Source organism: Salvia hispanica, chromosome 4 (assembly GCF_029641045.1).
Source record: "Salvia hispanica isolate PSC_SH4W2 chromosome 4, Shi_PSC_v1, whole genome shotgun sequence".
Taxonomy (NCBI): domain Eukaryota; kingdom Viridiplantae; phylum Streptophyta; class Magnoliopsida; order Lamiales; family Lamiaceae; genus Salvia; species Salvia hispanica.
In genome coordinates this window covers 56,782,063-56,802,208 of record NC_142695.1, presented here as the reverse complement: position 1 = coordinate 56,802,208, position 20,146 = coordinate 56,782,063, and the positions used below count along the sequence as shown (strand labels likewise).

General features: G+C 32.6%; 2 protein-coding genes across 3 annotated transcripts; both read right to left on the bottom strand.

Moving 5' to 3' along the window:
• Positions 1 to 1,778: 1,778 nt before the first annotated feature.
• Positions 1,779 to 3,629, bottom strand: LOC125193686 (glucan endo-1,3-beta-glucosidase 4-like). Its single transcript, XM_048091533.2, has 4 exons — positions 3,403 to 3,629; positions 2,314 to 2,784; positions 2,185 to 2,215; positions 1,779 to 2,097 (listed from the first exon to the last, which is right to left on the bottom strand). The coding sequence occupies exons 1-4, from the start codon at positions 3,470 to 3,472 to the stop codon at positions 1,938 to 1,940; spliced, it is 732 nt and encodes a 243-aa protein (XP_047947490.1). The 5' UTR covers positions 3,473 to 3,629; the 3' UTR covers positions 1,779 to 1,937.
• A 4,073-nt stretch (positions 3,630 to 7,702) lies between these two features.
• Positions 7,703 to 11,917, bottom strand: LOC125193684 (putative receptor-like protein kinase At2g42960). 2 transcript variants are annotated; one of them, XM_048091529.2, is made up of 8 exons: positions 11,394 to 11,917; positions 9,554 to 10,252; positions 9,371 to 9,475; positions 9,160 to 9,282; positions 8,877 to 9,047; positions 8,656 to 8,785; positions 8,362 to 8,571; positions 7,703 to 8,216 (listed from the first exon to the last, which is right to left on the bottom strand). In XM_048091529.2, the coding sequence occupies exons 2-8, from the start codon at positions 10,204 to 10,206 to the stop codon at positions 8,070 to 8,072; spliced, it is 1,539 nt and encodes a 512-aa protein (XP_047947486.1). In that variant the 5' UTR covers positions 10,207 to 10,252; positions 11,394 to 11,917; the 3' UTR covers positions 7,703 to 8,069. The 2 variants fall into 2 exon arrangements, with proteins under 2 accessions (XP_047947486.1, XP_047947488.1); XM_048091531.2 differs by having other exon boundaries at positions 9,554 to 10,237.
• Positions 11,918 to 20,146: the final 8,229 nt, after the last annotated feature.

Here is a 20,146-nt window from a genome sequence, read left to right as displayed (position 1 = left end):
ATTTGGGCTTTTAAGAGTAGATATATAGAGAGAAATAGGTATTGGGCTAGCCTTGACTATTGATAGGGCTTAGGACATTCAATTCTTCTTCATGGACCTTTTTTTCCAAGATTGAACAAAATTATTTGTGTGTAAACTCATGATAATTTAACTCATCACTAATTATTCATATATTCTTTACTTTAGGAAACATTAAAAATCCAATTCAACAACATGCATGTTAAATACAAGGCCATATGCAATTAAAATGGATTGAAGTTGAGTAGAAAAATCTCTTAAATGATTAAATCAACATAATTTAATTAGGACATCAATTATATCGAACTTGGGTGGGAAAAAATTCTTTAAAAATTTATTCTTATGTTATTGACACTGATTATAGTAATAACTTCAAAAATAAAATAAAATAAGAATATTAATCAATATAAACTTTAAAACAAGAAATGGGACAGAAATAATAGAAATGGAGAAAAAGAAGTAGAATCTCACTTTGAAAAAAGAAAAAAAGGGGAGAAAATGATTTAACATGTAATAGCTTCAAAAAAGAAGGAAATAAATAAGGCAGCTTTCTGAAAATAAAGGCATATTGGATAATATAATTATATACAAAGAAAGTAGTAACAAGGTAATAAAAAGTTAGTCAGTGTAACTTTACAATTTGAAGTTTGAACAATCAAGTTTTAATTTCAAAGAATAGAAATTCAACTATATTTGAAACCCTTTGGTGAGGTTTGATTCTAGTAATACACATTATTATTAATTTATACATAAATATTTTTAATTTAACATGATTGGGTGACAAATTCAAATTCACACGTGTTTCAAAAGTGGAACAAAATCTAGTTAGATACTATTGTCGTGAATGTAACGCAATCGATCTTTAATTAGAAAATTGATGTATTATTTTTGCAATATATTTATAACTATATAAGCACAAGCAAAAACAATGTGCTCTTTAAATTGGAATCGAATTTTACCTGAAATAGCTCAATTTTTTTATTAGCTTTGTTGATTGATGTATCAATTTGTTTTAGATTGAATCTTACTTTTCTTATCTTTACCACTTATCTCACTTTGCTTTCACAGACTCACTCAGTTTCAGCTGTCGAATTTCCTCTACACACACTCAAGAAGACTGCTTTTTAGTTGCACATTTCCCTACCAAGATTCACATCAAATTGAAGCATAAATGAATTAGATAAATCTCTCTATATTTCAATCAATTTCTCTTTCAATTTCGTCTCGTTTATGTATTTACACGGTTTTGGCAATTCCTCAACGGTGGAGATGATGTTGTCCCCAATCAGTCTGACCGAAAAGGTGCAGACGCTGATGTAGCATGTACTCTCGAGGAAGTACGTGCAATGGAAAGAGAAAGAAGGAAATAAAATAATCGGATAAAACAATTTTTCTAACTTATCAATATTTCAATAATTTTCTTATATTGTTTGTGGAAATTTATCGAATGGTGAAGACGATGTTGTCCTCAATCAGTATGACAAATACAAACAGAGTTCAATACAACCTCAGAAGGGCATGCAACATTATAATCCTCCACGAGGAGTTCAGAGTCGAAATGGCCATTGGTCATGTTCGACGTAAAAAACTCGTGCAGGATTATTTCTCCGACAATCCGCGATAAGGGTAGGTGTATTTTGCAGACAGTGAGTATTCCTGTCAAATTTCATCTACACATTAAAGAAGACTACTTTTTTAGTTACACATTTCCCTACCAAGATTCCCATGAAAAAGAGAAAGAAGTGATAAAGTAGCATCACTAAACCAACCAACACAAGTCTCAATAACTATACTACACTTTTCAAAACTATACACTCCATACATAGTACAATCTCACTACATTAAACGTCAAATGATTCAAAAAATGAGCACCAATTGACATCATACAATATAAAAAATCTCATATCACATCTCATATATTACCATAACAAAGCTACTATAATAGTAATAACCAAATATGCTAATATGTAGTGAAAACAAGGGATGCAGCTTGATGAAGTATCCGGTGTGGTCGGTCGACCCCCTCCAAAAACTCTCGAACCACTCGAGTTCGTTATATTCAGCAGAGACGAACTTGTACTGCAAAAATTAATTTCTATGATCATCAATTTAATTAATAAAATGGAATGTCACAAGTTACATATTAATGATAGTAAAAATATTCACCTAGTTGATGGATATTGACATGTGTCATAACCTGCACGAGTTTTAATTCAAAATTAGTAAAACAGAAATAGTTAAAGTTAGAGGGAAAAAAAATAGGACTATTGGTCGTGGACGAAGAGTGTAACTTACTTGGATCAATGCTGGTGGTGACGGCGGCCCCACCAAAGTTGCAACTAGTGGGGATGGGATTCTTTTGGTAATAGCTGTTGAAGGCGAAGGAGGCGTGGTGGCGGAGGGTGTTGGGGGCGAAGCAGCCCCCGCCTTGCTGGATGGGGGAGCAGTCGGCTCCCCCGTGGCCGCAGGCGTAGTCTAGGGCGAGCTGGAGGGCGGCTTGGGAGACCGAGGAGGAGGCGATGCACCAGCTACCGGCCGAGGGAGTGGGTGAGTTTGTGGACAGAGGAGTCATTTGGGGATTGGCAGGGTTCATGATGGTTGGGGATTGATCAGAGTTGGAATCAGTTGGATTTAGCATTGGAGTTGTTGTGTAAGGGTTGTTGGCAGTTGGGATTGTTGTGATTGGGGTTGTTATGTCCTTTTGTGTGGTGGAGATTGTGGTTGATTCTTGGAGTTTGATTTGGTCTATTGATTTGGAACTTGAACCTGAAAAACACAATAGAATTCAAAAATTATAGTAGTACTCCATTAGACAAATCGTCAAAAAACAACGTCGTTTGGTTGAAAAATAGAACAAAATTCAAGAATCATAGTATTAGATGTAAAGGAAACAACGCCGTTTGATTGAAAAACATAATCAATAAATGTGTTGATTGGGTGATTAGTATCGACAGATTGGAACTGATGTTGTAATGCTCCAGTGTAACAGAACGTGACATCACTTATTCGGTTGATTGAATCACTTATTTAATTCATCGAATAAGTGATGTGATAAAAGTATTTACCATGACACTATTGAAAAGAAAAAAAAAGATACATTAGTCTCAAAATGAAATGATGGCTTTCCAACAAAAAGAAAAACAAGACAGCTATTCACCAATTCAAAACTTGGAATAACTAGTTAGATGTGATGATGAACAAAAGCATGAACACTTTGAATTAAAAAAAATATATTAAAATAAAAATCTAAGTAACTTGAACTGAACTGAGTTTTTGACAGAAAACTGACGTGTTTCAGAAGAAATAGAAGAAAACAAATAGATTTACATAATTTTAGGAGTATAAAGCAAAAAGAAGTAGTCTAAAATGAAGAAAAAAGAGAACCTGAAGAGAGGAGAAGAGAAGCCATGTGAAGAAATGTGAAGCAGTGAATGGTTACTCTGATTCTTGCCATTGTTGCCAGTGATATGTGTTGCTTTCTCTCTCATGTGTTGGTTTTGCTTTGGTTTTGATAAACCATGTCCACCATCCAAACAAGCATCATTGCTCTTTGAAAAGAAGAGGCTTTGTGTCATCCATTACCATATATAAATACAAACATTTCTAGAGAGAGAGGGAGTTTTGAAGTGGGGTTTGCTTTATATAAATATCAAAATAAACTTTTTAATGCTCCATCTTAGGTTGGGGACTGATTCTGCTGCCTAGGAGCCAGGATAGTGGTTAGTGGATACACACACTATATTTAATTATTTTTACTAGGGATGCATCGTTAAATCAGAATGCTGGTTCGAATCGAACCTTAACCTAAATTGTGAACTAGGTGGTCTGGTTCCAATTGCAAATTTTTTGAATTGTGAACAGATGATTAATCGTGAAATATAGATTAAAAAAAAAAGAAAGAGTAAAAATAACCACATATTTTGGACCAGACTAGCGGTATTCCGCTTCTTGAGCCGATTCGGTTCCAATTCTATCTTCTGTGAAACTGGAACTTGATGGCTCGGAGCATAAACCGGTCGTTTTTGTCATGTGGCTTCACTTCTCTTATTTTACTAATTTATTACTAGATGTTACAATAGTATATTTAATTTGTGAGTTTTTTTTTTTTCTCTTTTTTGTAAAGAAATACATGCAAAGTCTTAAGGTAACACAATTAACTGTAGTAAGAAACAACTATACTCATTAATTGCAATTAAGACACAACCTATTCTCATTAGGCATATGAGCTAATTGAATCATCAACCTATACTTCAACCAATAATCATAATTGTATTTTTTTTTCTTTTAATTACAATTAAGACACAACCTATACTCATTAGGCATATGAGCTAATTGAATCATCAACCTATTAACAAAAAAAAATACTATTAATGAGTTGCACCTCATCGTGATTGTATAATCGGTATGTGTTAACTGTTAAGATTGTTTAACTACGACATTAAAATACTATTGGAAGTTGGAAAATATTGACTACACTCATATAAACTTCATAGTAACACATTTTTTTGAATGGAAACATTTTTCTTTCAATATTCTTACTTCAAAAAATATACTACTCCCTCCGTCTCGATTTAGCAGTCCCATTGACTTTTCTGCCCTCTTTTTGTAGAAATGTTAAAAAATAGCTAAAGTGGAGAAATGGTAAAGTAAAAGAGACAATAATGTAGATAAGACTCTTTTATATATTATTCTCTCTCTGAATTTACCATTTCACCTCTTTAACTATTTTTTATCATTTTTACAAAAAGATGGCAGAAAAGTCAATGAGACTGCTAAAGTGGGACGGAGGGAGTAAAACACATGACAAAAAAGTATTTCACTTTAAATAGTACTGACTCAAGTAGTTCTACGATCTTCCCAAATTACATGATGAAAGAATAATTTGAGTTCCAACTTAGTAGCCAGAATAATTTAATAATGGTTAGTGGAAGACTCTCATCAGTTATTGCTATTATTATTATTTCACAAAATTACAAAAAGGATAGTGATCGATTTATCACCATAAACTGAGTTAGAAAGTTGAATTTCTTTTTCAATATCTACTTTGATGTCCTTACTTTAAAACAAGATTATTGATATTTAAAAATCATAAAGATGGGTAAAAATACTAGTAAAACATAACGATGTGTAAAACACTTGTTGAATTTGTGTGTTTGATTATGTTTTATTGCATCTGTTTGCTTCTTTTATCGTGTAATGATTTTTAATAAAGGTCTAATTAATTTCATTTTTTATTGTTGATTCTCTTTTAAATTCTACTTGTGATTTTTTGCTACGAGCTTGTATAAAAAACAACTCACTCTAAGATTAATTTTCTCTGTTACTATTAGTCATTTAAATACTACTTTATAAAATACTTTCTTTAATTGGTTGGAGAGTCAATTTTGTCTTCACTAATTGCAAGATGCTGTTGGCTAATTAATGTTTAATTTTATCATTTATCATACTTTTATTCGATCTGTTCTTTTTCTTATGAGGGAGAAATATTTATCTTTCACTTTATATAAATCTCACTTTTCTTTATGGTACAAATTTAAAAAAGATTTGGGCAACTATCTTGTTAAATTTGCCTTTATAAGCTTTGGGAAGATAGTGACTCATTGTTGTGCAACTAATTATTTCAACGATGAAACATAATTTAATTGATAAAATGTTTCTCTTTTCGATTAATAAAATAAAGGCTTAGATTATCATAACCAGAGTATATAATGAACCATTATTGACTATATAAAATATATATAAAAAAACAAAGGTTTATCTTACATGAATTTTGTCATTATTTATAGTATTTTATTTTGAACTATTTTTGTATCATTACTCATGTTCGTTAACTTTTTAGCTTGATGATTAATTTTGTACTACTATTAAATAAAAACAAATAAAATAATTTGGAATCTCATTCCATGTCATTTATGTTTTATTCCTCTACAATTAAAAACAATACATGATCATTCTATCTTGAATTATTTTCATAAAATAGTACTAATTTCCTTTTCAATAGAAAATAATAAACCAATAAAAGAAAAGGTGGAAGATAGAGATGGTGGGTCGATTGCAATAATTATGGCCAACCTTTGTACATTTTGGGGTGTCTTGTTTTATTTTTGTATCAAAAGTAGGGTAACATTTATCCTAACCTAAATACGATTACTTTGGCCAAATCATATTTTATATTTAAAGTCTACTTAGGCTTGCTTTATAGTATACACCTACTATAATTAATTCATTTCTTATGCTTCTTTTTGAAGCTAAATAAAGTGGCTTCTTGACTGTAGCGAAATTTAAATAATGTTGCAATAAATAATAAAAGAATGTTTCCGAAAGAGCCACTAAAATTTAAAAATTTAGTGTTTGTATTGGTACTAAATTTAAAAAAAAAAAAAAAAAAAAGAGAGAGAAGAGTAACAAAGAAGCAATCACATTGAAATGAATGGGGATAACCGGATAAACGAGAATTTATGAAATTGAATTGACCGAGATTAATTTTATTCCATAAGAAATGTCGGTGTCGGTGTTCGTATCCTCATCCTCATATTCAGTGTTGAGCGAATCCATTCAATCGAATAATATTCATAACATTCAATTCGGTATAATCTAGCAAACCAAATATGAAAAAAGGCTAATCTTAAACATTATGGAAATTTACTGCCAATATTATAATGATGTTTCATTTCTTTAATTATTATAATATTTATTGCATAATTATAATTTTAATAATAATAAAAATAGTAAGCCCTGAAACATCAAAAGGGTTTTCCAGTAAGCCCAAGTCCAATAAATTGAAGCCCATTAGTCCACTGAGCTAAATAATGCACAGGCCCATTTGATTTTGTGGTTTTTTCTTTATAACAAGATTAATTCAATTGATGTATAAACTTTTTATGAATACGAATATTTTGACATATTACTCATTGTTGAAACTAGGGCCGGGGAAAAATACTGAAAAAATGATTTATTACTCGTATCGTATTGAAAAATATCGAAAAAATATCGAATTTTCAATATATCGTAATTTTCGATACAATACGATACCATATCGTAAGTTTTCGATACGATAATGATATGAATTTCCTTATATCGTGATATATCGTTTTATATCGAAAATACGATATACATCGAAAATTTTCTATATATCGATATTTTATTTTCGATATATATTGTTATTTAACGATATATCGAATTTCGGTACGATATATCGAAATATCGATACGATAACGATATGAAATTTTTTTTATATCGAAACTTTCGATACGATAACAATATGAAATTCTTTCATATCGATATTTTCGATACGATACACGATACAACATTTTCGATAAGATATATCGTATCGACTCACCCCTAGTTGAAACAATAGTAATTCATCACTCTTTTCCGTGAAACTATAGTTCACTAACCGATTTTCAATCGCTTTATAAACCCCTAGTTGAAACAATAGTAATTCATCACTCTTTTCAGTGAAACTATAGTTCACTAACCGATTTTCAATCGCTTTATAACCGATTTTTCGGCCACGTTAATACGAAGATTTTGACATATTACTCAACAATTTTGGTCGAGAACCGATGACACATTTTGGCGAAGCTGCAACAATAGTAGTTCGTCGCTCTTTTCAGTGACCTTCGTCATCACTACTCAACCGAGATCGTTCAGTATTACGTCAATCTTCGGTTCAAACCTCAAATTCAACACTAGTAATTTTTATAAATTAATCAAACCCCCCTCTCTCTAGTCTTAATTGCAAGAACAATGTTTTTCTGCCAAAAATTTATATAAACCGGGAGGCCGTAAATCCGCAGGAACGTATCCTCACCGAGACAAAATGAAGTCGGAAATAGAATGACAAACCATAAATGTTACAAAAGACGGGCGCTTTGATCCGCCCACCGGAACCCTAAACCCTTACCGCGCCACATTAATTAGCCATCTTGGTCTCACGCGCGTTTCTTCGTTATCTTTGGAGGTATCGGCAATGATTCAAGATCCCAATCCTGTTCTTCACTGGAGGAATCTTTCCAGTTAGAAAATGTGAATGGTAGAGAGATATATGTCTAAATAGTCAGTTTTTTTGAATCCATTGTCTTAGAAGTGTGGCTCTCTGATGGCTCCCCTCTGCTTTCCGAATCAGCCGAACCACTAGCCTCCTTCATCGACTCGATCTCCAAGCTCATCGTCCTACTTTTCCTACTCCTTCGATCCTGCAGGTAATGAACGTTATATCTATTGAAACGGTCTACACTACAAGGCGAATAATCCATGGAATCGAAACCTTATTTGTTCGTGGATACGAAAGAGTTTGTGACCTTTTCGACAAAAACCATTTAATCAGAGAGAAATGCTTACCTCACGATAAGGAAGATCGTCGGTGTCCAGCATACGTACGACCTGGCTCATTTTGGGCCGTTTCTCCGACTCGGGATCGACACATCTTAGCGCAACGAGAAGTGCACGTTTCAGAGCACGGGTAGTAGGCTTGACTTCGAGAATAGGGTCTACAACTTCCTCGGCTCTCCTGTTCCCTACCATCATTTTAAGCCACTCGACGAGATTAACCTGCCACAAGCGCAGTTATGGACTGTTACGACGAGAATTTACTAGCTACTTTTACCCTTAACAAAAAAATAAATAAATTAGCACCTCGTTGGCTGGACGTGCGTAATCTACAGGATCTCTTCCGGTGACGGCTTCAAGAAGCAGAACGCCAAAACTGTATACGTCGCTCTTTTCATTTAGCAAGCCCGTGTTCGCATATTCTGGAGCCACGTAACTGAAATTCACAAAAGCTCGTTATGAACAAAAACTAAGGTAGAAATAGATCAGAAAGCCGGAGAGGAGCAAACTTCAAAAGAGAAATATACCCGAAAGTTCCCATCACCCTTGTTGTTATATGGCTCTCTCCAGAATCCAGCAGCTTAGCCAAACCAAAGTCGGAAACTTTAGCGTTGAACTCGCCCGTGATCAAGATATTACTTGATTTTATGTCACGATGCACGACTTTTGGTTCTATTGCTTCGTGCAAATAAGCTAGCCTGCATAACGAAAACAGATGCCATTTTATCATCATCCAATTATTCAATGTTGATGCTTCGAGGAAAGAAAACGGGAATGCAAGAGACAAAAAAACGAAAAGAGTCCACTTACGCCTTGGCGGTGCCAAGTAGAACCTTCATCCGGGCTTCCCACGTTAGGGAGCCGTGCTGCCTCATTGCCCCATGAAGCCACTGTTCGAGATTTCCGTTATTTACATATTCATACACCAACATCCTGAAAATAGATTTCATGCCGCCTCATCTCAGAATTCGAATAAAGATCAACGAAACAAAAACTAAGAGAAACGGAACCAAAAGCTAACCTCTGAACTCCTTCAATGCAGTAGCCGAGAAGTCTCACGAGGTTTTTATGTCGAACGTGACCAATGGCCTCGACTTCGACCCTAAACTCTTTCTCCGCTTGGCCTCTGCAATTCAACGCATCATTTATCAAAAAAAGATTTCGCACAAGCTTCGTTAAAAAAAAAACTAATAAGGATACTCACAGATTATTAAGAAGCTTCTTAACTGCCACCTCCGAGCCATTGGCCAATTTTCCTCGATAGACGACCCCATAACCACCTTCCCCAATGATGTTTTCGGCTGAAAAACGACTTGTTGCGATCTCAAGATCTCTGAGCGTGAACCAGTGGCCCCACCCAAGATGAGATATTTCCGGCAAACCAATCAACGGAGAAGCTGTGGCAATCCCGTACGACATTGAAGACTGTTTACGTGCATGACCAGAACTCCCCTCCTCTCCCGACTGAGAGCTACCGCCCATCTCATAATGGTAAACCGAACTGCTCTGGCTGATATTATCCGCATCGCTTGATCTGCTCCTACCCAAATGGACTAACATCTTCTCCGTTTTCTTATCGCTAGATTTATCGTTAATCGTCAAGTATAGAGCTTCTGGATGATCGTGCGTGCTTTCCTCCCCAACTCTGTCTACGCTGATTTCTTTCGAGATGTTAGGAATCTGGCATGCAGAATACTTGTCCGAGGCTCTTTTAGATCTCCGTTGGAACATGATCCATATCGATAAGATCCCCAATATTAGAACTATGAACGCACCAACGCATATGCCAATGAGAACCCAAAGTTTCAGAGCCCCATACTTCTTCGACAACTCGGAATATAAACTTTCGGAACCCATTTTTCTGGTATTTCAGCACAACGAAGTAAATCTGCACCAATCGAACCTGAACAAGGACTACATCATTTCAGAAAAAAACACACCAACTTCATTCAATTTAAACTCAGATAGACGAGAAATGAGATGACTGTGATCACTAGTTAGCGACATCAACACACGCATCTCTCTTTCATTTCAAGAATACTCCATTTAACCAATTTCAATACAACTTCACATATAAATGCTACAAGCATAGCACAATCAACAACATAACAAAATTCTACTCCATTCATCTACAAAGATAGCTAAGTTCCTAAACTAAACCGCCATTGATCTAAGTTCCTAAACAAACTCAATGCTGCTAGACTTCTAAGTTCCGAAACAAACTCAGCTAAACAAGAAATGAGCTGACTTTGATAACTAGTTAGCAGTATCAACACACACATCTTTCTTTCTTTTGAGGAATACAACATTTAACCAATTACAAGATCCCCAAAATTAGAACTAGAAACGCACCCACGCATATGCAAATGAGAGCCATTTCCCGAGATTTCAGCACAAGGAAGTAAATCTACACTAAGCAAACCTGAACGAGGGCTACTTCATTGAACTCTAAATTCAAGAGTCACATCACATTATCAGAAAACACAAAATATTCAATTGCTGCTAGATTCCTAAGTTCCAAAAGAAACTCAGACAAACAAGAAATGAGCAGACTGTGATCACTAGTTAGCAGCATCAAAACACACATCTTTCTTTCTTTTCAAGAACACTACATTTAACCGATTTCAATAAGCCTTCTCCACATATAAACACTATCACATTTCTATGAGCTAAAAAAACCAAACCACCATTTATCTACACAGATTCCTAACTTCCTAAACTAAACCACCATTGATCTAATCTCCTAAACAAACTCAGCTAAACAAGAAATGAGCTTACTGTGATCACTAGTTAGCACTCAGCAGCATCAACACACAAATCTTTCTTTCTTTTCAACACTACATTTAACCAATTACAATAACCCTTCTCCACATATAAGCACAACACAATCAGCAGCATTACAGCTAAAGAAAAACTAAACCAACATTGATCTACACAGATTACAGCCTCAAATCCAACCCAAATTCAACAGCTGAATCAAAATCAAGAAAGCTTGTGTCTTTCCATCCAAGCAGCAGAAACACAAAGGGAGAGAAAGCCCTCACCTTGGCCAGTGATCTGAACTCAACCCCTCTGATCTTCCTCCTTGACAACCCAAAGAAGCGAAAAAAAAGGTTCTTTTTTGCCTCAACAGATGCCCAATTTGCATAGATACGCCAATGCAGAGATGAAACGCCACAAACCCACCAAGAATAAAAAAGGGGGAAAAGAGAAGCTCAAAAGAAAGAGTAGTTTAGAAGTAGAAGGTTTGTGGTGAAGAGTGGGCCAAGAGAAATGATAACAATCATGCAAGTGAGAAAGTGAATTTCTTTTTCTTTCTCGAAACAATGGCAGACCAAAAATCCAATCTTTGGGAGGAGGCGGAGGAGTTCATCCTTTTTTACCTTATTTTGTTGGGGCTTTGAATGATGGGAGGAAATCAGAGATGTGGGATTTTCTAATAAAAGGGGAAAGGGGAGAAATGGTAGGTGGGATTTGGGAATGTGGGGAAAAGAGGGAAGAATGCTTGGTTTGCAATGGAGGAAAACCAGAGAGAGAGAGTGAATAGTAAAGTGAAAGCAAATGAGGTTAGAACTTAGAAGTAAGCCTGCATTTATAGCAATGGTGGAGAAAATAAAAATGAAAATAATGAGAGAAAAAAGTTAAATCCAGACAAAAGTGGAATGTGAGTAATAGGGAAAAAAAAAAAAAGATTTATGAAAGTGTGTGTGGGTGTGAGTCAACAGAATGAACAGTAAATCTAGGACTAAAACAGAGCTGCATTTACAAGTTTGTCCTTTTTTAGGATGTCATCTGTCTGAATCTGCTCTGAAAAATGAATTACTTTGATTTCTTTACTTTTTAAGGACATTTATTCGAATTTTGAACTTCTATCAATATAGTGTGGAGTATCCAAGCAAATTGAAAATTGAATTACAATTATTAAAGTAAAAAATATGATTGGTTTTGGTTAAATTCTGATTCATTATGTATTTTTAAAAAAAAAATTGGTCGATTATATCGAAAAATAAAGATACATGAAGCGTCAAAGGTTATGATAAAAGTAATTATTTTTAAAAATTGTGGGATTAACCAAAAGTATTTTATCAATTTCATTTGTAGTTATTTAACTTTATGTTTTACGAAAAAAATTACTTCATAAAATTAGATAATAATTAAAAATAAAAAAAATAAAATTATGATGTGGTATGAGTAGATGTATGAGGAGATGAATGAGGTTGCAGGCGTTTTGGCCTAACATAGAAATTAAGGAATATGACTTCACGGTATATAATACGCATGAGTCGTAAGATAAAATGGGCATAGGTTGTACATGACCTCATGTCCTCATCAATCACAACGTTCATCTTTATTGAAAAAATTATATATATACCATACTAGAAAAAAAAAAACACATTATTATATTTATATACATTTAAAAAGTTTACACACACATATAGTATATTATAAGAAGAACAAGCTAAGTGTAAGAGTAATTAATTTTGTTTTATTTTCAGAGTATTTCTGAAGACATAGAGTCATGACACCCACAAATCCACGATCTAATCAGCAATTAATGTGCATAAAAAGCTTAATCAATGTGTAATCAAATTATGGAATTTTTTTTCTTAATAGCACATTAATAAGATATTAAATCAATGTAGAGCGTGGAGTCGCAGTAATTTATCCTCAATTTCATCATATGAATAAATAATAAGCAAATTCAAGACCTTAAACTTTGTGTATTTATCCTCAATTTTCTCATATTATTAAACAAATTCAATAAACTATGTGTTTGGCACATAATCTGTATGTTGGCCATTTTTATATTTATTCTTTAGATGATATTTAATTTATGAGTTGTAATATTAATTTATTTATAACATTATCATCACAATGTATTTTAGTATAGTATTGTATATTATGCCATATTTGTATATATATTTCCTTTATCTAATTTGTGGTTTGAAAATAAAGTTTTTTATAGTGGACTCAAAAAATTGTTATGACTTGAGTTTTAAATGTTACTTAACTCTTTGTGTGATAAATTGTTTGTTTGAGTTTCGTTCTCAATATTTTTCTCAACCAAAATATTTGATTTTTATTATGCGAACATTAATGGGATTTTATTTAATATTCATAAAAGTTAGTTGTAATCTCAAACTTACCTTACATGCTTGTTAGTGAAATGAATTGAGTTATTCACGATTCATATTTATAACAAATAAATTTCTATGTAAGATACCCATTTGAAATTGTTATCAATGAGTTTCTATGTATCAATTTTAGAGCAATAAAATACATAGATGCAATAGAAATTTTATGATAGTCAATTTTACTTTTTCTTATACAGATGCAAAATATTTTTTTCCAAAAAGTTATAAATTTATTGCAATTTAATTATATAATCTACATATATTAAAATTATAAGAAACCTTGATATAAAATATGGACTATGTCATAGATTTTACCTATTGGCTATTAAACAAGCACATGTCTCTACCAAATGAATTGCATTTTGTCGGTCATCTCCAACCATTTATTCCAAACTCAAACTCATTTTTGAGTATATATCACACTAAAAAGTAGTTTTACTCCAATCATTTGCACCATCTTTAAGTTTACACCATTTTTCAGTATTTCTCTAACAAAATTTTGGAGTAAACACCATATTTGCCTTGGTGTTATTTCATTGAAAACCCCAAAAATGGGTTTGAGTTTAGTATATAGTTGGAGAAATTATCTACACCAAAAGTGAGTTTTAGCGTACGGTTGGAGATGGTCTTAAACAAATTACAGTATAATTAAACTAGATATTGTTCTGTCTTATCTCCATAGCCATTGTGACGTAGAAAATGAATTGGGATTTGTCGTCAATTGAATAGATAATTGTATTATTAAATTGTAGATATTGTTCTCATTTATCTCTACATCCGCTGTAACTCAAATCCCAATCGATTTATCGAAGGAAAAACGTCTTAATAGCTAAATTGTGATTTATCGTTACAAATACATTTTTTACTCGTGTACCTTTTATATAAGGGATAATAGCAATTTAAATCATGAAGTTTGATTAAATTCTATTTAAAATTGAAATATTAAATTAAGAAGTTTCATTTTTTATCAATTGTCTCATATATGCATGCACAAATTGACATCTTTTTGTGACATTAAAAACGATAATATTTCAATAAAATAAGAAGAAAATCAGAAAATAAAGGAATATCAAAGCAAAAATAATCATTTTAATGAAACACGTTGTTTAAATAACATATAAAGACGACATTTTGTCCATGGATGGGACAATTGAGAAAAAATGAAACTTCTCTATTTAATATTCCAGTTTTAAAGTTAACGAGACAAATCAGAATTTGACCGGCCTTTATGTTTAAAGGGCTATTAACTCTTTATATAATGGTGTCCAAGGACAATAGGGTCATTTCGGATTAAGTAGAGGAATGGGGTGTAATTTTGGTTAAGGAGATAAAGTCGTTGATTTGAAGCATAACCTATTTATTAAAAGTATCACACGCAAATCTCTTTCCATCTTTATGTCATACTTAATCAACAATAATTATTAATTAGTTGAAGGGTGCCATTTTCCATTCTTAATTCAATTTAAGTAATCCACCCCACTATTGGGGTTTATCACTGCAAGACTATTTTTTCTTAAACGAGGAAGTGTTAAATACATACTATTCCAACTTCTCAAAGTTAGTTAGCTAATTTGTCCTCCCTAAATCAATTTACAACACCTTTACCCCATTGGCATCTAGCACACTTTCTATAAAAGACAAATTTGGGTTTCAATACTCATGAGTAGGGACAGAGTGTTATACGAAACTCGTGGGCTGATTCGAATAGCTTGTTAAATTTGAAAGGATTAAAGTTAAAATTTGTAATTTGAAAAAATTTCAACCTCTTTAACTCGCATTGATGAATACCCAAAACTCTACAAGTTGGTCCGGATGATATCCAACCCACAATTGTACTTTTTCTTAATTCATAAAACTAATGAATAGCGTGAGCCCTAATTAAACCGTGTTGCTTATGCTTACTGACTGAATTACACCATTTGCATGTCTATTTAAGATCTCTAACAACTACTGTTATCGAAGCAATGCCTAAGATCGAAACATCGTCATACTTAATGCAAACTGATTCACCGAACCAAGATATATGACGGGTGCACAAAGCAAATCCAAACGTCGCTTTTGCAAGATACAATACAATCTCCACAAACTAGAATTTCATGATTAAGACCATCTCTCCTTGGTGTTAAGTCTTATATAGAGAATAAACCACACATGCATTTGTGAAATTGACTGTAATTTTGACATAAAAGTAATTGATTTTCACTGTTTTCTAGTGACCAATTATTTCCTTTTCTTGATTTTGGACGCTTGTATATTTAAATATAAAACTTGGAGTATTTTTTTCTATCATATTGGATAAGGTAACAATCAGTGTTTGAAATGAGGAATATAAAATAATAGTATAAATTAATAATCAAGAATGCGACTGTTCTTTAAACGAGTTAGTTGGCCAACATTATATAATTTTGGAGCTAAAAGCGTCGATTTGGATAGATTAATTAAATGAGAGATCGTAACAGTACAATAAATATCTATTTATCTCATTTCTTAATTTTCATTTCTCATTTCTTTCTACTCTCTCTCAAATCCATCCAATTTCTTGAATTTCTTCACATAACTCTCCTATGTTCGACTAGAAATTCATTCGACATTAACCAATCCGCATAGATTTCATCCTTGGAGAAGGAAGCCATGCCGGAGTTGCTTGGGGAGGCCACACATGTCGTGCAACGTGCAAGACTACATAAAGACAATGACATCAACACGTTAAGCCTCATGTACAACGAACGTACGTCAATGAAAGTATGGAAGTGTCGCATGTTGTCTCTCAAAGTCTATTTAAAACTAAATCTAGTTTAACGAATCCAGGAATTCAATCCAGAAGGGACAAAAATATATACTACTATGGAGAAATTTTAGGAGTTTAAGAAGAACATAAATAAAGGAAATTGAGAAATTAAAAGAATTGAAGAATAAAATAGTTTAACTAACATATGTTTAGAGATGCCCAAGGTTTTCAGTTTAGGCGGTTAACCGCGGAACCGTGAGATTTAAATCGAACCGGAACCACCACTTTTGGAACCGTGGTTCGGTTCAGGTTCCAAAATTTTGGAACCAAAATCGTGCCGGAACCGCGAAAAACCACCGGAAAACCACGAAATCGAGCCAAAACCGCCGATTTCCGGTGGTCGAACCCTTGAAAAAACTGTCTGAAAATCGACGGTTCGGAACCGGAACTGCCGATTTTCGAACCGAAACCGTAACCGTAAAATAGCCTCACGGTTCGGTTCCAGTTCCACTTTTCCTAAAACTGGAATTGCCGGTTCATGAACCGTGGACATCTCTACATATGTTTAGGGGGGCATTTGCCCCCTTTTTCTCCTCGTATAGATCCAACCCAAAGGTTGGATGAATTAATGTGAAAAAAAATGCATTTAAATTGATATTTTGGTAAATCACTAACAGTTTTCTTTAATTCATTTGTTGGAAGCTACTTACATTTTCATTTATTGATAACAGCCATAAAGTAAGAAGATAACTGGTACAACAACGGTTAACTGAGTATGGCATATATTTAAGATTTATTAAATGAGTAGTTTTCAATTATTTAGTTGCAACAATTTATGCATATAGTAAAACTTAAACTCATGAGAATAATGCAGGGGTGTCTATTAATTATTTGCTTGATTCAAAAAACTCTATGCTAGTCACTAGCTTTATATATGTGTGCATAAATAATAATATAACTAATAAAATTGAGACACTACTACTTTTGTATTAGGTCTAGTCATAGTGGTATATCTCTTATCATAATTTCTGCTTTTATTAGTAATGAAATCTAGCAGGTTTAATATTAATTAACGACCTAGCTAGGTACATTATACAAGCCATTCATCCAATCATATGAAATTTAAAATTGTAAGATATTTTAAAAGAAATACTAGTAATACATCATTTTATGCTAGTTGGTGAAAAGTACCGTGAGAAGTTTTAGTGAAAAGTGTCCATCACATGAATTCAATTAACAATTGAAGTATGATTTTCTTGATTAAATAGTAATTCAGATAATACTTATACTAAAAATAATAATAGTAACAATATATTGCTATGATTCACGATTTTTCAAAATTACATAAAGATTTAGTTAATAAGTTATTAATTGAGAATAATAATAATTATAATAATCATGAATCTTGTACTATATAATAACAACTATTACTATAAATATTATTAATTGTGTATCACAATAAAACTGAATGAAGAAGTTATTAATTGCTGATATAATAATAAATATAATAAACAATAGAAATATTAATAATACCAATTATTATTATTTTATTTCAATAAAAAGGAAAAGTAATATTGTATACTTAAATATATAAAAATTCTGAAATTTGAAAAGAGAATATCTAAAAAAACTAGGGAAATAAAATTCTTCAAAAACTACACCTACTATTTTCCTTATTTACAATATCCTTATTCTTTGTTGTCTTATAGTAAAAATCAGACAAATACAATAATTTTTAAATCGTTAATCAAATTATTTTTACAAATAAAAGGGTAAATGAGTAAAAAGGGTGGGAATAGGTCCACAGACAAAAAATGGCTGTCACTAACAATTCTAACACCATATAAATATTGTATAACTGCAGTTACAATTTTTATATATGATTTTAAAATAACAACCATTGAAATGTTATTACAGTGCCAGACTGTTTGAGAATTTCATAATTTGTTGTTTTGTTTCTGTCCATTCTCCACTTTGCAATAAGATGCTCATTTTGTTTATTCTATGTTTGGATGTCATTCCAAATCTAATTTTTATTGACACATCACCTATTTTCATATACATCTCTTTTTCATTGTTTCAGCACTTTTTCTATACACAGCCAAACATTGCCCAATTGACTCAACAATCATTCTGAAAAATCTTTTATATTATTGGTATTAAGGATTTCATATATTGTTTATTATTGACTCAATTTCATTTTATACATTCACTTTCTCTAATTAGAGTGCTCTACACGATGCATATTTTAACTAGTCAATAAATATAACTAAATAAATGGTGCATTTGATGATAAACCGTGAGTTAAAGGATATTTGATGAAAAATGAAAGTTAGAAAATATTTCTAAAATATAAGTACTCCATTAATAATGATAAAAATTAGTACTAGTATATAGATAGTTTAAATTTCTAATTTGGGCTTTGCGTACTGGGCCTCTCCACTACACGAGCAATTAAAGCCCAATTATGATCAAATCACTTCTTAAACTTGTATTGCCCAACTTACTGAATTACACTTGACATTAATTAGTAGAAGTTGAAGCAAAAAACAATTTGAGATGAGAAAATATTTAGAGCATGCATGATGAGAAATTATCCATCATCGTGGTTAGACAAATTATATTAGGAGGCTAACTCAATTGCAGATTATTTGAGCCAAACAATCTAGTTCAAAATATTTGGAGCATACATGATGAGAAATTATCCATCGTGGTTAGATAGATTATATTATGAGGCTAACTCGATTGCAAATTATTTGCCAATCTGGTTGTCAAGATATGCATGAAAATCATAAATTGTGGTTTGAAATTTGTCCTTTAGTAATAAATCCAAATCATATAGTACTCTATTTGTCCCTAAAAAATATAAACTATTTCCTTTTGAGTCCATCCCTGATAAATATGAACCTTCTAATTTTGAAAGCTCTTTAATTATTTTTTCTTTCTATCTCTATCTCACTTTGTCAAATATATGCATTAAAATCTGTGCCGAACCAATTTTCATACTTTTCAAGGATAGAGAGAGTAAATTCGATCTGGTTAGACTATAAATCTCGTAAAACTACACCCTTTCTTGTAATAATAAATACTCACCCCGTCCCCCACATTTTGTAACAGTTTAACTAGGCACAAGTTTTAAGAATTATAATGGAAAGTGAGTTAAAAAAGTTGGTAGGACGTAGGTCTTACTTTAAAAGTATTAGTTTTATAATAAAATATGAGTGAGAATAAGTTAGTGGAATATGAGGTCCACCACAAAAAATGGTAAAAAGTGAAATGTGACAAATTTTATTAGACGGACGAAAATGAAAAAACGTGACAAAAATTTCAGGGACGGAGTGACTAAATTTGGTACACCCTCCGTCCCAACTTCGTTAAGTCGTATTCCATTTTGGGATGTCCCAACTAAGTTGAGTCATTTCATTTTTTGACAAAAAACAAAATATCAAATCATCTCTCATTTATTCTATAGCCTACTTTTACTCTCTTTTTATCTTACTTTATTCTTCTTTCCTATTTTTCACCGCAATTTCTTAATCTCTATGCCCAAAAATTGCGACTCAACTTAGTTGCGACGAACAGACTATTAAGAGTAGTAAATTAGATCAATAGTAAAATACACGATCCACGTCGGATACAAAGTATTGGCTCAATCAAAATAATTTCTCTCCAAAATGGCAATTTTTTAAAAAGTAGGAAAAAAAACAAAAATTTCCATTCTCTCTTTCTCCCTAACATAGTTGCATGTCGTAAAGCGCTGCTGACAGTGAAATGTCGGAGCCATTTCAATTCAAGAACCGGCAACGGCGTCGGCGCATCCATCACAATTCCCCTCCTCCTGAAACTTCCTCGTACGCATCAATCAACAATCCACAACACAGCTAGTGCGCTTCTGATTAAACAAAGGCAAAACCCCATAAAGCAAAAACACCCA